Source organism: Phlebotomus papatasi, chromosome 1, assembly GCF_024763615.1.
Source record: "Phlebotomus papatasi isolate M1 chromosome 1, Ppap_2.1, whole genome shotgun sequence".
Taxonomy (NCBI): Eukaryota; Metazoa; Arthropoda; class Insecta; order Diptera; family Psychodidae; genus Phlebotomus; species Phlebotomus papatasi.
In genome coordinates this window covers 100,866,571-100,885,820 of record NC_077222.1, presented here as the reverse complement: position 1 = coordinate 100,885,820, position 19,250 = coordinate 100,866,571, and the positions used below count along the sequence as shown (strand labels likewise).

General features: G+C 36.1%; 2 protein-coding genes across 7 annotated transcripts; both read right to left on the bottom strand.

Annotated features, from left to right (window-relative positions):
- Positions 1-594: 594 nt before the first annotated feature.
- Positions 595-17,553, bottom strand: LOC129810086 (heterogeneous nuclear ribonucleoprotein 87F-like). 6 transcript variants are annotated; one of them, XM_055860343.1, is made up of 5 exons: positions 17,306-17,540; positions 16,566-17,064; positions 12,081-12,575; positions 7,080-7,195; positions 595-862 (listed from the first exon to the last, which is right to left on the bottom strand). In XM_055860343.1, the coding sequence occupies exons 1-4, from the start codon at positions 17,375-17,377 to the stop codon at positions 7,098-7,100; spliced, it is 1,164 nt and encodes a 387-aa protein (XP_055716318.1). In that variant the 5' UTR covers positions 17,378-17,540; the 3' UTR covers positions 595-862; positions 7,080-7,097. The 6 variants fall into 6 exon arrangements, with proteins under 6 accessions (XP_055716318.1, XP_055716321.1, XP_055716319.1 ...); XM_055860346.1 differs by having other exon boundaries at positions 16,566-17,043; positions 17,306-17,523; XM_055860344.1 differs by lacking the exon at positions 595-862 and adding an exon at positions 6,312-6,738 and having other exon boundaries at positions 17,306-17,553.
- On the bottom strand, positions 17,416-18,142 carry LOC129810088 (DNA-directed RNA polymerase I subunit RPA12). Its single transcript, XM_055860349.1, has 3 exons — positions 17,935-18,142; positions 17,667-17,871; positions 17,416-17,593 (listed from the first exon to the last, which is right to left on the bottom strand). The coding sequence occupies exons 1-3, from the start codon at positions 18,050-18,052 to the stop codon at positions 17,569-17,571; spliced, it is 348 nt and encodes a 115-aa protein (XP_055716324.1). The 5' UTR covers positions 18,053-18,142; the 3' UTR covers positions 17,416-17,568.
- Positions 18,143-19,250: the final 1,108 nt, after the last annotated feature.

The following is a 19,250-nucleotide window of genomic DNA, read 5'->3' as shown; positions in this document are numbered from 1 at the left end:
CCGGATAACCACAATAACCCGCATTTTTTTTTTGCAAATTGCAGGAATTTCGTGGCCAACAGGGTAATCGCCCCCTTCAATCCCACCAATTTCTCCCATTCAATGTTGCCTCATCCGCCAACACTGACCTTCCAGCCACCAACAATTTCGCACCAGATCAGCCCATACCCCAGCCCAGCAGAAGCCTCCGTGGACCGTCTCAGAGGACAGCACTTGAATCCGTGTTGAGGAACCATTAGAACACCTTATTTTAGTTTTTTTTTTTAACCACGAGTTAACGATTTTACTGATTTACGATGGACACTTTGTGTAAATAGATTAATAGGAAAATTCCACCCTCCCTAAAATTGTTATCCTTCCATTGAGATATCTGACCAAACATGATAATTTCCAGCAAATAAATGAGGTCACGCAACTATTACCACTTTTGCTTGGCGAGGGGGGCACTTTGAGTTTCTGCTGGGAGCGAAGAATTAATCAAGAAGCATGGAGGTTATTATTAAAATGTGCATTGAGCCATTCCATTTTCCGGCATTTTCCTGGTTTTGTGAAGAAAATTGCCTCTCATCGAGAGGATGAACAATAAAAAGAACATTTTCTTCAACGTGAAATAAGTCTTTATTGTATTATTCATTCTTGATACAAGAATGTATCACTTGAGACCGGCTCAAGCAAAGAAGAAGAAATAAATAAAAATCCCTGGAAAATTACTTGCAAAATAATCATACTTACAACTTACCCCCATTTCTCCTGATTTCTCTCATTTCGCAGAGAAATATTTGGTATACTCACAGCCTCATTCAGACGAAGTCTTCCAATCGTCCTGATTCTTTCCTCAGTCTCTAACTCCCTCTCCTCAGTCCTTGGATGAAAGAGAGAACAGAAATGGATATTAGCTATTTTCTCTCTGCCATTTTCCCTCTACAAATTTTCTTTTTGTCAAAATAAATATCGGTGTTTTTGTTTACTGAATGAATTATAATTTTTGGATCATTTTCGGTCATCCTTTTTTTTTGCTCGTCAAATTATAATATCATCCTGTTCTTTTCTATTTTTTTTTAAATATAGAAATAAAAAAAGAATATTGTAAAAGTAATTTTGAATATACTGTACCTAAATCTCTTTTTTTCTTTTATCACCTATCGGACGCATAAATAGCATTTAAACTTTTCCTCTCGCCCTATAAACTCAATCTTCTTTTCTTTCTTTTTTTACTTTCCGAGTTTTTCCTGCCTGAAAATCGCCTTTTAAATGCATTTACTCTCTCTCTGTCTCACTTTTTAATAACCACACTCTAGAGCTGCCGTTTTGAACCCTAAAAATCCTTGTAAATAAAAATCTATATTATTTTATTCATAATCTACGAATATTTTATTGTTTTTTTCTTAGTACTTCCTCTTATTCTCCCTCTCTCTCTCTCTTCAAGGAATCTACAAACATTATCAATTCACATAAACTGAATTCATTCACAAAAGAAATCTCATATTTTTTTTTGTTCTTCATTGTTCAATTTTACAATAATCGAATTTTGAAGATTTTATTTTGACACATTTTATTTTTAAATCTTTTATATTTGCTTTCATAGATAAATAAATTCTTGGAATCTGCAAAAAATTTACAGGTTTATTTTTTAAACTTTTCAATGAAAAAAAATATTTGCACGAATAAATAAAAAATCAGAAATTCTTCTAAGTAGTAAATAAAATTGCTCTTACAAAGTAACACGACGCTGTGGACAATATAAATGAATGAGAAGTAGTGGCCGAATGTAGAATCACATTCAAGTATAAAGTTAATAAGTCGAATGTACAAAAGCTGAAAGACTGGAAAGTTCAACTCTGTAGCACTGAACGAACCTAGTTCTACCAAGTTGCTATAAGGTGGAGTTATCCTTTTTGACTGCATTATTAGGTTCACTAATTGATCTGATATGTTTACTACTACTAAATTTACCTCGCCTGAAGTATAGCCTTAAATGGAAATGTTTTCTATTAAACCTTTTCCTACCTTCAAAGGCGAGCTGGAGTCATCAAATCCATCAGATGCTTTTAAATAAATGATAAAGGCTTGATTTCTCGTAGCATCAGACGAATTTAGCAGTCTAATGGAATTTCTTTCTACAATACAATTTTTTACTTCAAAGCCAAATTACTTTAAAGTTTACTTGTGTTGCTCACAAGAATTATAGCATTAAGATGAAAACTCTACAGCATAAATGGAGTCTTGCCCGGAAAGATAATCGGTCTTATAGCTTTATATCTCGGCTTTTGTGTGCCAGAGTATTACACAGTGCCGGTTCTGTCACTGCAGACCAGTTTTAGATGGATCAATTTCAGTAAATCGTCGGTTGCGTCTACCTCTGTTGTATCTGCATTTGCTGCAAGCTACAATACAGACGTCCCCTCTTGCGTAAAATGCTGACGCAAAAGAAATGCAGATACGACAGAGGTAGACGCAACCGACGAAATGTATATTCATTGTAGTGCCGGTCACCTTGAAATATGGCATTCGTTTTCTTCAGGCAGAAAAGCCGGTTATGTGTGGTTTGGCTGTTGAGGGAAGCCTTGACCTTAAAACAAGGTTCCGAAAAATCGCGAACTCCGAACGCATCAACTGACCTATTTCGTAGAAGAAAGGAGATTCGATTTCTCACAGTCGTGAGTTCGAGTCTTGCCCGGTGCAAGCAGATGAATGTCAGGAAAAAAATCATTTTTTCCAGTCTACTTCTTGGACTTGCACATTGTTTCACTACGGAAGATCCGACTTTGCAATATGATTACATTGTAATAAATATCCCGAAAGTGGAGGCCTTCAAACAAAACTGAGAAAAAATTCTGATGAAATAGGCGGAAAGTAAGAAAGGAGGAAGTAAAGTTTAGGCATCCGCGACAGCACTCTTTAAGGACAGCCTTAGCAACAGCTGCCTTTTTCGATCTCAAACGCTGAAGCCAAGCGGCTTCCTTTTGCAGCATTCAGGATACGAACAAACACAGTGGGAAACCGAGACGCCCTCAGGATATTCCGTCCACAGACAAATGTAAATTGTCGTAGAAGTAGGCCAATGTTGTAGTAACAGGTTCGCACCATTAAACATGTGTGTTAAACATTAAAAGGAGAACCATTGATCGCCACAATAGGATCTGTGATTTCATTACCTCAGAAATCGCCCGTACTACGGGCTTCGGACCTAAGGATTAACTGTTCTTATTTCTTGTCAGTGAAGATGTTTTGAAAAATTTTTTAACTCAGGAATGGTTTAGTAAAGGCAAATTATCTATTAGACTTCGAGACCTTCAAGAACGGGCCTGAACCTCTAGTCTGAAGACTGCTTAAGGATCCCACGGCCGTAATAATCTAGAACGCTTTGACAGGACAGGCCTTTACGTCGGGCGGCAGAACAAGATCAATAAATACGGACACTTGGTGCCTACACTTTCTCAAAGGATCAGAGTAGCCTTAGATGATGTCTTGTCCATTGTTGTCGATACACACGGAACCTTTCCGCCGACGAAAATGGAGGCTCTCGAAAATCTTTCAAGTTAACTCTAAACGCATAGCGCACGCGATATCTACGAACGCCCTTCGTAGTTTCATCGTAATGTATAACGAATTCATGGAATATGACAGGCGATCAAGATCTCTAAGTCAGAAGACTATCTCGGCTGTTACAGAAATGAGGTTCCGGTTTTAACCGTACCTCGTTTCTGTAACAGCCTCTCTTGCTTGAACGGTTCATTCTTCGTTAACGCATTGGCATTCCTTTTGTCTCCTCAAAATGAAAGTGTTCTAAGTGCATTTTCTTTGTAGCTGAAATTGTAGCAAACGACATGTCATCATGATGTCAAATGACGAATTCATGGACTACGACGGGCGGTCAAAAACCGGGACTCTTTCCCTCTTAGCTGTTACAGAAATTAGGTTCGGGTTTGACATGAAAAGGACTCTTCATGTCGAAACAGAACCTCTTCCTGTAACAGTCTCTCTTGCTTGAACTTGAACAGTTCATCCTTCGTTAACGCATTGATTGGCATTCGTTTGGTCTCCTCAAAATGAAAGTGTTCTAACTGCATTTTCTTTGTATCTGCAATCGTAGCAAACTACGCGTCGTGATGTCGAATGACAAATGGACTACGACGGGCGTTGAAGATTTCAGGACCCTCTCCCTCTTTCTCAGTTGTTACAGAAACTGGGTTCGGGTTCGTCAAGAAGAGTACTCTTCATGTCCGTCTCTTCAAAATGAAAGTGTTCTAACTGCATTTTCTTTGTAACTGCAATCGTAGCAAACTACGCGTCGTGATGTCGAATGACAAATGGACTACGACGGGCGTTGAAGATTTCAGGACCCTCTCCCTCTTTCTCAGTTGTTACAGAAACTGTGTTCGGGTTCGTCAAGAAGAGGACTCTTCATGTTCGTCTTTTCAAAATGAAAGTGTGCATTTTCTTTATCTGTAATCGTAGCAAACTACGTGTCGTGACGTCGAATGACAAATGGACTACGACGGGCGGTCAAGGTTTCAGGACTCTCTCCGTCTTTCTCATTTGTTACAGAAACTGGGTTCGTCAAGAAGAGGACTCTTCATGTTCATCTGTTTAAAATGAAAGTATTCTAACTGCATTTTCTTTGTATCTGAAATCGTAGCAAACTACGCGTCGTCATATCGAATGACAAATGGACTACGACGGACGGTCAAGGTCTCAGGACCCACTCCTCTTTGTCCCTCAGCTGTTACAGAAAATGAATTCGGGTTCGATATGAAGAGAACTCTTCATGTCGGAACCGGACATTGTTTCTGTACCAGCTTCTCTTGCTTGAACGGTTCATTCTTTGTATCTGCAATCGTAGGAAACTACCCGTCGCGATGTCAAATGACAAATGGATTACAACGGGTGGTTAAGACCTCAGGAACCTCTCCTTCTCTTTCTCAGCTGTTACAGAAATTGGATTCGGGTCCGATATGAAGAGAACTCTTCATGTCGAAACCGGACCTCATTTCTGTATTAACCTCTTAGAACTTAGAACATTTTCAGTAACTGCCCAGATTCGATCCCGGAACCTCAGTCATAGAGACACTACTCTACCAACTGATCCACTAGGGCTCCTGAATGTAATCAAGGTTATAGTTGACAGTGGGATTATTCGGAGATAATCTCCGTCCGGATGCGGCAACACAACTGATGGAATTTTCAACCCAGGATCAAAAACTCAACTCTTCTACCAGAGCTTTCGACACGCTGCGTGTCTTCCTCATTGGTCGAGTGTGTCAGTGATTTTTGGGTTTCGTTGGGTTTAGGGATTTTTGGGTTTGGTGGAACACTTTCAGTGTTTTCACAAAGAATCCAAGGTATGAATTCTGAGATACGTGAGTTTTTCACGTGAGAAACTCACGACTTTTGGATCGTCTTTTTTAAGAGTTTCGTTAAGTTTTCATGTTAAGTGTCATCATGTGAAACACTTAATGCACCTAAGAATTTCCACTTTACAGTATAGTTCTTACGAAAACTTTACAAAACGCTAATTAAAGGTGATCTCAGAGTCGTGAATTTTTCACGTGAGTAACTCACGCATCTCAGAATTCATACCCAGAATGGACTTGTTTCGCCCTAAGAGTTTAATAGGAAAATGCATATAGGATAGGCCTCTTTTGCTCTGAACGTCCTTATTGAAAACCAGTGATAACTGAAAAAATACCAGTATCCTGCTCTAGTCTATTTGATCAGCTAACGACCAACCCAAGACCGTTAGAAACAAAACCTAGCAGGACCAGGAACAGAGAACCTAAATCAGGGATGTGCAAGAATCGTTTGAAACCGAATAAACGTCAAAATAAGTTTGTTCTGGTAGCGTTTTGACCAGATTAATTTGACGTTTAATCGGTTTCAAACGGTTCTTGCACACCTCTGACCTAAATGTTACTCCCAAAAAAATTGATTTGTATATCCGACTTATCCTCTTTATTTGTATCGTCGTTCAATATGCAATTCTACATTCGGACCTAAAGTGTCTGGAAAAGTGCTTCTAGGGACTAAGAAAATGAGTCACTCTATTCAAAAAAATATAAAAATGATTCATAGCTTTGTTTCTGAAATATAAAGATATCTATTTCTTTTTTCTTTTCAATATTTTATATTCTAAGGGATATTTCTTATATTTTATTGTTTTTTCTTTTCTTGTATCATTACTGAATATATATATTTTTCAAAATTTTATTGTATCTTGTACCTGTGGGATTACAAAATGAAAAATTCTGTGTCGTATTCTAACTCAAGTTTTCTATTTTTGATTTACCGAATATTTTCACTATTTTTTATTGTGTTTTAAAATAGTTTTCTTTTTCTAAAATCAGTTTTGGTGTTTTTTTTTTCATTCTTTCCTTGAATAAAAGAAATATTTGTGATATATATATTTTTAAGTGTGTTGTGTGTTCATCAATAAAAAGTTAATATACTGAAGGGATAACATCTATTTTTGTTTTAAAACTACTTATTTTCTAATAAATACGATTAAACTAAATTGATCATACTTCTTCTATTTTTTTTTATACGAAAATCCCCATTCACTTCTCTCTTGTCTGTCTTCTTGTCAAATCTCGCTCTGTCTGCCTATCATCTGACTTCTCTCTCTCTCTCTGTCTGTCACTATTTTCTTTTCTGAGATGCTTCTGCTTGATACTAGAGTTTTTAGCTATTCTGTTTATCTTTCATTTCTTTTTTCTTTTCTTATTCGTCAGCCTATTGAACCTATCAATGAAGGAAAATTTATTAGTCTAGAGATACAAAAAAAAAAGATTGCAACTAACACTCATTTTATAAGAAAAAACGGTAGGTAGATATTTTTGTTAAGAGAAAAAAAATAAAATAAATAAATAATAAAAGAAATAAAACCAAAAAATAAAAAATAAAAAAAGGAAATTGGGAGTATATTTTGTGTAAATATTTAGTTTAAATAATTAAAGGGGGAAATATTATTCTACTTCTTTGGAATAAATTTAGAAAATACTTTTGTTTCATTTTGTTTTTTTTTAGACACAAAAAAAAATAAAACAGATTGTCAGTGTTAATTCTTGTTTTCAATGACTTACCTCCAAATGGACTAAATTTCAATATCGGCGATTTCCACCACTTCCCATGCTGCTGCCCATCATGTTGGAGGAACCGTAGCCTCCGCCCTGGTTGTTGGAATTGTACCCGTTCATTCCTTTAAACGTCAAAGGAGAGAATGGGTAATTTACAGATTTGCCTTAAAAGATTTTTGATAAATTTGAGAAAAAACTCAAAAAACTCAAAGAAAAAACTTTGAAAAAAAAAGCTCTGCAATTATTTTCTTCTCGCGAATCAATGAAAATTGGAATAATACAAATTTTCTGTGTGGGATGTTTTCTTTTTGTCAATTTTTAATGGAAATGGTACAAGTAGTTTGTTATTTTTATGTTTTAAATCTTAAATGGCGCCTATCCTTCTCTTTTACACATTGTAAAACTGCATCTTGATTTCATCCTGCTTCTGTTTGATCCTTCTTAACTTTCTTTTCTAAATGGATTGTTGTTCCGCTGCAAAATGATCGAAACAGAAGGAAATTTTTGTTAACGCAACAAATGCTTCACACGAACTACTACAGAAAAGAATAAAAAACAATCTAATCATTTTTATACATTTTTTTTTTGAAAATAAGAAATTTAAAATAAAAAAAAAAGAATTGCTAGCAATTTCAAAAGAGACTACAAAAAATATAGAATATATAATAAAAAAACTTTGTAAAATAAGAATCATTGATTTAGATTTGAAGCATGATGAATATCACGAATTTATTTGATATATAAAAAGTTCACAAGGATCAAAGGTAAAGTAAACTTTTCACAAAAAGGCTCCGGTACTATCGAATTTCGGGTAATTTCCAATTTTTCGGGGATCTCGTGGCTAGATGGATACAGTTCTAGATCTATAGTGCATATGTCCCTAGTTCAAACCACGTGTTGTTGACGACATCCAAATCACACGCCTGGTTTTGGAAAAAATTATTGAGCTAGTAATTTAACCCTTGAAGGACGATTGGAACACCGGTGTCCCATAAAGAAAATAATTGTTCCTGTCTACCTAAAGTTATTTTTTTTCTTTTGTCTGTACATAATTGTAAAGTAGAAGGTTGAAGGAATCTAGGATATTTTTTGCAAGTCTCCAGCTATTTTCTATGTAGTAAATTTTTTGAGTTCAAAAATGACGAATTTTTAAATTCTTATATAATGAACATTAATTTTAAATATTTTTTATACTTCCAATTATTTTTAAGCAAAACCGTTTTGAGAAAAGAAACTACAATACTCAAACATAATATTTTTCATTAGATTGAAAATTATCATTCATTAGTATTGTTAGAAAAATTACTTAAATTTTTGGGCTATTTTTGTCCCTATTGTTCATAGAAGCAAAAAATACACCAAAGTAGACTCTGTTGGTTTTTTGAAAATTATCATTCATTAGTATTGTTAGAAAAATTACTTAAATTTTTGGGCTATTTTTGTCCCTATTGTTCATAGAAGCAAAAAATACACCAAAGTAGACTCTGTTGGTTTTTTGAAGATTAGAGAAAGACGTTTTACAAGTTTTGTATATAGGTTTTATTTTTATTGCTGATTTTCGGTCAGCGAAAACTGTCTCGTCGTTGACGACGACTTCAATTGAAGGGTCAATTCTAGGTTGATCGCGAAGGCACGGAACATTCAAATTAAAAAGGGATCTAATTAAAAAGCGTCCTATTCTTTGCGGAATGCTCCAACTCGTCACTCTGATGTTATACCCCAAAGGTACTTTCGCATCATATCATTTACCGTTTACCGGTTCTCGACCGATTTGAACCGATTCATAAATTACTCAACAGTTTCCACAAAATAGTTTTAAGAGTAATAAAATTGATTTTCGGACTAACATTACTTATCGGTTTTTAACCGATTTGAACCGAACTAAACCACACACAGTAAAAAATAATTACTACGATTATCGCGTGTAATGGGAGAGCATCGATAATTGTAGTAAATTTGCAACGATTATCGTAGTAAGCAAAGTTGAAAAGCAAACAAGTTGAATTTTCGCAGTTGAAAAGCAAACTAAGTTGAATTTTTCTTCAACAATTGTACTGAAATTACATAAAATATAAAAAGAAGAAGAATGAGTTTAAACGAAACTAGTTGAAAGTTGAACTTTTTGCTGCGATAATCGATTGAAAAATTACTACAATTATCGATGCTCTCCCATTACACGCGATAATCGTAGCAATATTCAATCAGACGTTAAATGAAGTTTATGCCATTTTGTTGCATCAAATTATTACTATTATAGTAATTATTACTACTATTTATTGCATTTGGGCTATTACCGAAGCGAAGGTTTAATTTTACTAGTTCTGCAATTTAATTGATTCCTTTTCAATTAAAAGTTGATTTTTTCAGTGTTTGTTATTCGAAATTTCAACTAGTTCAATTCAACTAATAGAATTCAACTAGCCAATTTCATCTCTTTTTTACTGTGCAGATTTGAATTTCGGATAAAAATTGCTCATCTGTTTGTAATCGGTTCATCACCGATTGAAATCATGACCTCTTGGTTTGAGAAACGCGATTTCTAGAGCTTTTAGCTGAGATTCATCACAATCTCAGCTTTTGTGGTAACAGTTGAAATCCGATCTCGTCATATCGGGTCCAAATTTTGGGTTTATACGTTTTGACACTCATAGATCACAGGAATATTATATGCGCTGAAAAATCGATCTTCGTGGTCCATCCGTCCGTCATATAACCACTCCTCGGGGGGTATTCTGTAACCTGGTGAAGTGATCACCTGTCAAAATTGGTGAACACTTCACTAAAGTGATCGCAAAAGAGATTCTGTAACTTTCGATAGCTTTACGTGAAGGAATCACTTTGAGGTTATGTATTTCACTTGTCAATTTTTCGGTGAAGATGATGTTATCACTCGGTGAAACCAGTTAAATTTTTTTCCATCTTCAGCTTGAAAAACAACACCACATCGTTTCTAATGACCAGCTCACAATAACTTTTGTTTTGTAAACATGTTTTTGACATTTCAATTAGAGTGAGTGAGATCTAGATCTAGTCATCTCGCTCACTCTCATAGAAGTTTTTGAAAACATGTTTAGTGTTTTCCACAGTTATTTAATTTAAATACTCATGAAAAACTTAAATTTAATGAAAATTTCAACACGCTTCTCCTCTCCGCTTCACGCAAATTTACAGAATAACTTTTCTAGCAGTCGTGAAGAGAAGCTAGTGAACCTTTCAATAGTGAAGCGTTCACAGAGTTAGAGAATTCCTACCCAGGTCGGGTTGGAGATAGGTACCGTTTGGGAGAGTGAAGGTCTAGTCTTTGGAGAGCGTTGCCCGTGGTATCTTTCGCGCCACCTCATCCGCGATGAGGTCACGGATGCCATTGTGACACCGGATTCTTCTGCTTTTTGTCTCAAGGCCGATCCCGAGAATGTGCCCAAGAGTCTCTGGGAACTTGCCACATGCCCGGCAGGTTACATCAGGGTTTTCCATGAATTTGGCAGTGAAGGTCATTTTCTCTCTCAGTGGAAGTCTCAGCCACTGATTTTCCCCTGAATTTCGCGATCGCGCGAAGGCTCTTATCTAGGCTTATAGGGTTATCTGGGCTTATCACTTGTTTTGTACTGCTCACTCAGTGGAGTTCGAACAGTAAAAGATGATGCTTCTGGCTTTGATTCTCCAATAGTGTATTGGGTAAAAGGTAAATGGAACCCTAGTTGCACAAAAAGTCGTTGATGTTCGAAGAATTCAAATTCTATTTCGAATTTTCATACTAAATTTTCGAACAAGGTGGGGAAAATTTATGAAATATTACACTAAAAAGCTGGCTAAAGAGTTACTCGATGATTTTATGGAGTGATTAAATACTGGGGCAAGAACAGTAAACGTCGTTGTTCTGTTTTTTTCTTCACAACAATTTGAAGACCGTCACATTTAAACACTTGAGCACTTCGAAATTCGAACAGAATGTACCTTAGCCACCTTGCAGAGTTATTAAGAAGTAAGAAAGTCTCTTTTTTGGATTTTCAAATAGATTTTCGTATTTTTTTTAAGATCTACTAATGTACGGAAAGAATCGATCTCAGTAGGGGAGTTCTGTAACACTGGCAATGCCATATGACCAATTGTGTTTGAATCTCAGGATAACTTTTTCGAAAATGCGATTCTGTAACCCTGACTATGCCATTTCAACTCACGTGACACTGTCAGAAGTCACATATTTGAGATTTCTGGCAATTCAAGTGACAATGAATATTATATAAGAAAACATCTAAGACGGACTGTATTTACAAAATATCACTAAATTAGATGGGAGATTTTAATAATTCTCTTGATTTTCTGTATTTACAGAACTTCTGTAAACTATTTTCCTATTTTTGTATTTTTTAATTTTTCTTTAAAACAATCTTGATTTTTATTTGTGATGAATGAATTTAATAAGAAAAGATGGTTAAATATTTCCTAAAATTTCCTGTAGTTGTTTTTAGATTTTTGGTGTTCCGTAATTAATATTTTCTTATTATTCGCATGAAGAATAATTGCAGGACTTTTATTTATTTTTTATTGTAAAACTTCTATTAAAAACTTAAAAAAAATAAAGATATTTGTTGCTTTGGACTATGCCATCGCTTCTGCATGAAAAAGCAGAGCAACGAGAATTCATCTAAGCTAATTTTGATTTTACAGTTAGGAAACGCCATGTAGACCTATGAAAAGAAGATTCTACAGGAGCTGAAACTGTGGAGAGTCTCTCAAAATGTCGATAAAGCCAATAAAAAACATTGCATTGAAAAATAAAAAAAAAAATAATAATAATCTGTAGCGAGGCAGCGAGTTGGGTCAATATTGATCAAATTAATCGACACAACTTAGCGATAGCACAGGCTAGAGATTGCTCTAACAGTCAGAGTTTTCCTGCAATTCCCTTGATACACTTTAGCAATTGCAGGAGCAAAGACTGTCCTTTGGAAGGAGAAAAAAAAACAAAACAAATGAAGAAAAATGTGAATAATTGTCTCTACTCACCATAGTTGCCTCCATTGCCGCCCATGTTGTTTCCGTAAGGTGCCATACGATTGCCACCTTGATAGTTGTTGCCACCCCTCATGGGGCCCCCACCGTAGCCCTGTTGGTAGCCTCCGCCGAAGCTATCATTGCCCCAATTTCCACCTTGATTTCCATTTCCGGAATTGTAGCTGCCACCCTGATTCCAGCCTCCCTGGCTCGGTCCATTGTCCCAGGGATTCATCTGGTTGCTCCAGCCTCCATTGCCACTGCCCTGGTTGCTGTAGCCACCACCGCCGTAGCTGCCACCATTTGACCAATTGTCATTATTGGACACATTCCTGTTCCAATTCTGGCCACTGCTTCGGCCTCCAGCGCCTCCGCCACCCATATTGCGGCCACCGCGGCTTCCGCCACCACCACCACCACCACCGCCCTGATTGCGGTCCATTTCTTGCTTCGACAGAGCCTTTTTCACATCCAGCAACTTGTTCCGGATGCTGTGTTGCTTTTGCACTGAAAATGTCACATTCATTGAAAACCTTCAATTGCGGGACATCCTCAGGGTATTCAGTATTTAAAGTGGAAGGTGGTAAAACTTATTAAGGGGCCTTGACCTTTTACTGAAACCCCTTAAACTTTAAAGTAATTTGATCAAAATAAATTGATGGTACGATTTGAGAAAACTCAATCGAAATCACAGTTAACGTCCTGTTCAGTCAAATTTGCGTTTTCTAATTAAAATTAAGATAGAGTTTGAAACAAAATCATTCTGAGAGCTTTGGTAGTTCGGGAGAGGTGCCCTACGAAGCAGGAGCAGAGTAAGGTAAACCGTCAGAACAGACTACGGAGCAGTGTCCTAAGCCGTTTTGTCTCTACCGTCTACCGTTTTGTCTCTAGATGGATAACAAGTTTACGGACAGAAAAAAGGAATACTTGAAAAAGATTGATCATTTATGGGTACTTAACCGATTCATTACCGATTGCAACCGATGCAATCGGTTGAAAAATAGACCCACTAAAGTAGTAAAAACTTTCCTTCAAAAATTCAAGATGGCAATTTTTTGGGTCATAGGTATGCTTGGACGAAATGTTCGCCTGAACCACCTCCAAAACATATCCAGAAATAAAAGACATCGTAGAAGCAGTTTTCGAAAAAAAACAAAAAAAACATGGTTTTGGAGGGGATGGAGGGGGGAGTTTGAGGAAAAGAATAAAAAGCTTCTGGAGATATCGTTTTTTTTTAATTGAAGTTACCGAAGACCGGAACGTGATATCTTTTACCGTTTAAACTCCAGGACGGTAACTGTCGAAATTTAGAATTTTTTTTGAATAAAATAAGGCACAGAATCGATACATTGCAAGTGTACCGTAGAGTTCAAAGATAGGCAGGCAGTAGAACAACCCGGGCCATATCGTCCAAAAAGCCAGAAAACAGAACAATTCATTCCTCACTGACACTGCTTGAGGAATGAAGAAAATCAGGGCAAGATAATGCGCTCTCTCTCTTTCTCTAAAGCTAAAGAGTGAATGAGCACGCACATATCCATATGATATCTTCATACGGAGCGACATAGAAACGACCTTTTCGTTCAGCGCGAGCGGACGCCAGCCCACTGCCACTTCGTTTTCCGAAGCAACTCACTTTAATATGCATTCGGAAATATCGTTTAATAGAAGGGGTAACAAATTTTTGCCTGCAGAAAAAGCGATCGCAGTGCCATGCCATAAAGGATACATTAAAGAAAACTGAGTCTTTGCGGGACTATTTAGATCCAAAGACAATGCTCAGGAGTTAAATAGGATCCTCCAAAAAATATCCTGGATTTTGACATCCTTAGTTTGTAAATATCCACAAGAATCGGATTTTTATCGATTTTAACTATTCAAAAAAACATCTATTTTCCATTGGTTCCCAGATTCCCAAAGGAGACGAAAGAGTTGAGAAGCATCAATTTGCCGGACGATTGGAATTCGGTAGAAAATGAATTTCTATGGCCAAATTTTACGAAGTATTAGATGAGCACATATATTCTGTCATTAGAAGAGGTCTAAAGTTTGGAGTGGTATATCTCAGCTCCTGATGAACATAATTAGATGAGTGAACTATTGTTGGAAAGCTTGGTTCATTAGCTTTCAGAATCTGGTATATGTAATTGGCTATGGATAAACCATGGTCATCCAGAACCATTTATGTCGAAGAAAACACTTTTTGCAACGTCTTTTTTGGCCATCTATTGCTGGGACCAGGAGTAACCCACAATTCTCGCACAAGGACTATTTGTTAGAGGAACTCAAAGGGTATGATTTGTGGAAGAAACTTTTTTCTTGGACATCTTACTTTTTTTTATTCATCGACTTTTGCAAGAATTTTAACATTTTACACGCATATAAAAAAAATGACAGACTTAATAGATGCTCATAGAAACTTAATAGATGCTCAGTTGTAAAATCTGCAATGTTTCCTTTCTGCAATGGTCTAATAATTTGATTTCTCAAATAAAAGTGAAGAAAATAATTTAAAGTGACTAATAATAAAATGATCGTGAGGGAAAATAAATGGTGAATGTATTCTTTTCATAACTTTGCTTAAAAAAATCGAGTTTGGACCTTTCCAAGTGGGTGGCGAGAAGTGGTTACAAAACTGGCGAAAAGTGGTAAAAAGCAGCGAAAAAGTGGTTATTCTTGCATTATTATTAAAAAATGAGTTTTTTATGTAATCCAGCGTTAAATTAAAGGACTAATTGCTTGGCGAAACTAGAGCCAATACATCTAAGTAACTTTGTGTCAATTTTGCGTTATATTAAAATAAGGAGTCAAAAGTTATAATCAACTTTATTTTTTTCCTAAAAGTGGCGATAAGTAATTTTTAATTTAGGCTGCTTTATTGTTTCTAATTTAACTAAAAAAATTACTAATATTTTGCAAAATGAAAATAGATATTTGACATAGCTTTTATATAAAAAAATTACATAATTAGTAACGAGACTAGAATAAAAAAAGTATAAAAACAATTAGGGGCAGATTTACATTGACAGAAAGTAAAATGCTTACCGTATTTCGTTAATTTACGCATTTTCATTGCAATTCTTACGCAAATTCTCGATTACAGTATTACCTTATCTCATACTCGGTGGCACTAGATGAAAATAATATAAGAAAATTTAAGACATAAAACGAAAATGCGATAAACGGTGAGCAAAAAATACTATACGATTAATTTCTCTTACAGTTTTTTTTTGCTCACCGTTTATCGCATTTCCGTTTTATTTCTTCAATTTTCTTACATATTATTTTCACCTAGTGCCACCTAGTATGAGATAAGGTAATACGGTAATCGAGAATTTGCGTAAGAATTGCAATGAAAATGCGTAAATTAAGAAAATACGATGAGGCTACGGCGAGCATTTTATATTCAATGCGATTTTACCCTAACTTATTATGGACATCAACCTTCAAAGCATGTACAACATCTTATGTTAGCGTATACAACACACCATCCGAGACACTTTTTGTTGCATTTCTCACAGAGAATCTAATTGTGCTTTTTTGGTATTCTACCGGTGGTAGGCAAAAAGAATTTTCTCTGTTTGTCTAACATTTTTTTAAAAGAAAATTGGGTACATGTAGCTTTGGATTATGCCATCGCTTCTGCATGTAAAAGCAGAGCAACGAGAATTCATCTAAGCTCATTTTACTCTTACAGTTCGAACGCCATGTAGAACTACGGAAAAAGGATTCTACAGGAGCTGGAACTGTGAAGTGTCTCTCAATAATTGAATTGATAATTAATCGAAATACCAATTATTATGGCGCTGGCACACATTTTCAATTTAGTGAAATTCAATCGATTGAAAATTTACCTCTTACTCTTTCAAACTGAAATACGATACGTTTGTCCCTTTTTGTCAAATGAAAATTTCAATTTCAATTTAAAATTTCATTTGACGGAAAGAGACAGCTATATCTGATTTCAATTTGAAAGAGTAAGAGGTAGAATTTCAATCTTTTGAATTTCACTCAATTGAAAAGGTGAGCCAGCGCCATTATTTTTTAAATCAAAGTCCTTCAATTTAATAAGGAATTGGCGGTTGCTGGCTCTTTTTTACCCTTCCTTATTCTGGATTTGGGGCTAGTCAAGGGAGATTTTATTGTTTCAAAGGGAATTCTGGGTTAATTAGCTGGAATGTAAAGAAATCTTTAGAGATTTATCGACGTTTTACCTTTAGAAATCTCATTTTGGAAGATTCTTGGAGAAATTTGGGCTTTCTTCAGGTTCTTAAAATTTACTATGTTTTTATTATTATTTTCTCCTGTCCAGGAGATTTTAATTTTCACAATTTTTCTGATTTTAAAATTTTCTTTTAAACAGAAAGTTCAGGACTTTTTTAAAGAAAAAATTACTTCAAGAAGATAAAAAAAACATTTATCGCGTTCTCAGGCCACTGCGATTCACTTCAAATTTTTTTGTTGGGAAAATTTTGATGAAAAACAAATGGTACTTACAGACAACTTTGTCCACTGGATCGTAGTCATCGAACTCTACAAAGGCGAAGCCGCGCTTCTTGCCCGTCTCCTTGTCCGTCAGCACATTGATGGACATGACCGTGCCGAATTTCTGGAAGTATTCCCTGAGATTCTCCTCATCGTGTTCATCCTTCAGTCCACCCACGAAGAGTTTCTTCACCGTGGCCCCAGCATCCGGACGGACGATATCCTGGCGTGGCACAGCCCTCTTGGGCTCCACCACGCGCCCATCCACTTTGTGTGGACGAGCATTCTGGGCATCGTCCACCATGTAGGACCTGGAATAAGTGATGAACCCAAAGCCACGCGAACGCTTGGTCTTGGGATCCTTCATCACTACCACATCCACAACCTTGCCCCATTTCTCAAAGTGCGCCTTCAGAGACTCATCGGTGGTGCGGTAGTCCAGGCCCCCGATAAATAACTTCCTCAGATGTTCCAGCTCGTGCGCGTCCCCCTGAAAGCCACCACAGTATGCCTATTTTAGGCAAATGTCGAGTCATACAAATTTTCCACATGGCGTTGGGTCAGAAAAAACCACGCCGCCATTCAAGATGGCGGACAATTGATTTTTCTTTTAACAATAAAAAATCACATTTTCCGTGCATTTTCGTGTGTGGAAACTGGCAAAATGCATTTGTCAGATGGTATTTTCACTCCCGATGAGTGAAAATGACTGAAAATTGCAAGAAATATGCGAAAATTGGACAAACACTCACTTCCTCGTGATCCTCAACCCAGTGGGAACCGTTTTGACTATCTCCGTGATCCATATTTTTCTTTCCGGACATTCAACAACTCAGGGATTCACTTAAAACTCTCCTACGCAGTTTTCACCTATTTATTTCACAAATAATTCACAGTTAAAAGCCTTTTCAAGAGAACCTCGATGCAGCCACCAAGAAAAGACGCACAAGACAATGACGAAAAATGGCCGCCGGTGAGTTGACGTCTTTGTCGATTTTCGAAAGTGTTGCCATATTCACGAATTTTCGGACTCCTTGAATCTGAAAAAATATCGCATTTCCATGAATTTCACTATTTTGCCCATTTCTCCACAATTTCCCTGAATTTTCATACTTGCACTTGGTACAGGTGTAGAAGACAGTCTGCCCTTCGTCTGCAGATCTCAGCTGCAAGGTGGCATAACTCATTTTGTCATTGCTGCACTTGGGGCATTTCCTCTCAATTATAGGGCCTTCATCCTCTTCTCTCTCCTGTTTCACAGCTCTAGGCTTGTAGGTATTGAAATGAATTGTGTATTCACTTTCCATTTTCCCCAGTGCTGCAGCAAGAAAAAACTATTTTAAATAAAAACTTAAGGAAAACACCAAAATTCTCGACTTACACTCTGGGTTCAATTTATTTTTGCATGTGTAGCACGATATATTACCAGATTCCTTCAGCAGGGGAAGGATAGAACCACACACAGGGCAAAATCCAGGATTTCCTTGGCTCCTCAGCATTTTCACAGAATTCAGAAAGATTTTACAAAAATAAGCGAGGAAAATGTAAACAAAAACACGTGCGATTTCGAAAATGTTTCGATTAATCGAATATCGTATTTCAGGCACACTGAAATATCGGAAATTATGGTACTAAATCCAGACACAAACCCATTTATGGTGCTATAATTTTTATTTAAAAAAAATTTAACGGTTTCTTTGTTAAATAGCTTTTAATATTTATTTTTTCATTTTTAAAATATAAAGAAAAGGTTTTTTTAGAATTTAAATTTCCCAATATACAAATTTTCATATCTTAATATTGAGAGGAGACATTTTTCTATAGAGGCAAGTGGGGCACCTTTGAAATTGGGATTTTTCACCAATTTTTAAATAAAATTGAACCTTATCGTGATATAATTTAGATGCACAAACAGATTGAGAAGCTAAATTACATTATGATATTGCTCATTTCTACTTAAACATATGAGAAAAATCCCAATTTCAGAGGTGCTCGACTTTCAAAGGTACCCCACTTCTCCCTATGAGAGCCTCAAGGGGCAAATCATTCCCAGAATCCAAGCCAAAATCTTAATCATGAGTATTGCTTCTTTTAAAGAATTTTCCAACTTTGGGAGGAGTGTATTATTTTTTGTCAATCGCAATCTTCCCAATATTTTACTGGAATTCTGAAAGAAATAATCAACTTAGGGGAAAGTGGGGCACCCGGGGCACCTTTGAAATTGGGATTTTCCACCTATTTTTAAATAAAATTGAGCCTTATCGTGATATAATTTAGGTTCTCAATTTATTATTGCAGCTAAATTATATCACAATGGGGCTTAATTTCATTTAAAAATAGGTGAAATATCCCAATTTCAAAGGTGCCCCACTTTCAAAGGTGCCCCACTTCCCCTAGTAATGTTGCTCTTTCAAATTCTACAACTGATTCTGGTAAATCAGATCGAAAAAAAAGCTTCTGATCACTATAAAAGGAGTTAATTTTCTTGATTTTGGTCAGTAAAAAAAAATAAAATTTTGCGAAGAAAAAAACTTATTTTTGTCAGGAAAAAATCAGATTTAGTGAGTTACGCCTCTGGCACACCTTTTAGATCGGTAAAATTTCATGAAATCAAACTTCGTGTTTCTTTCTTTCTCAAAAGATTTGCTTAAGTCTATCCCATTTTTTTCGAACTCAAAATTGAACCGAACTAAATGT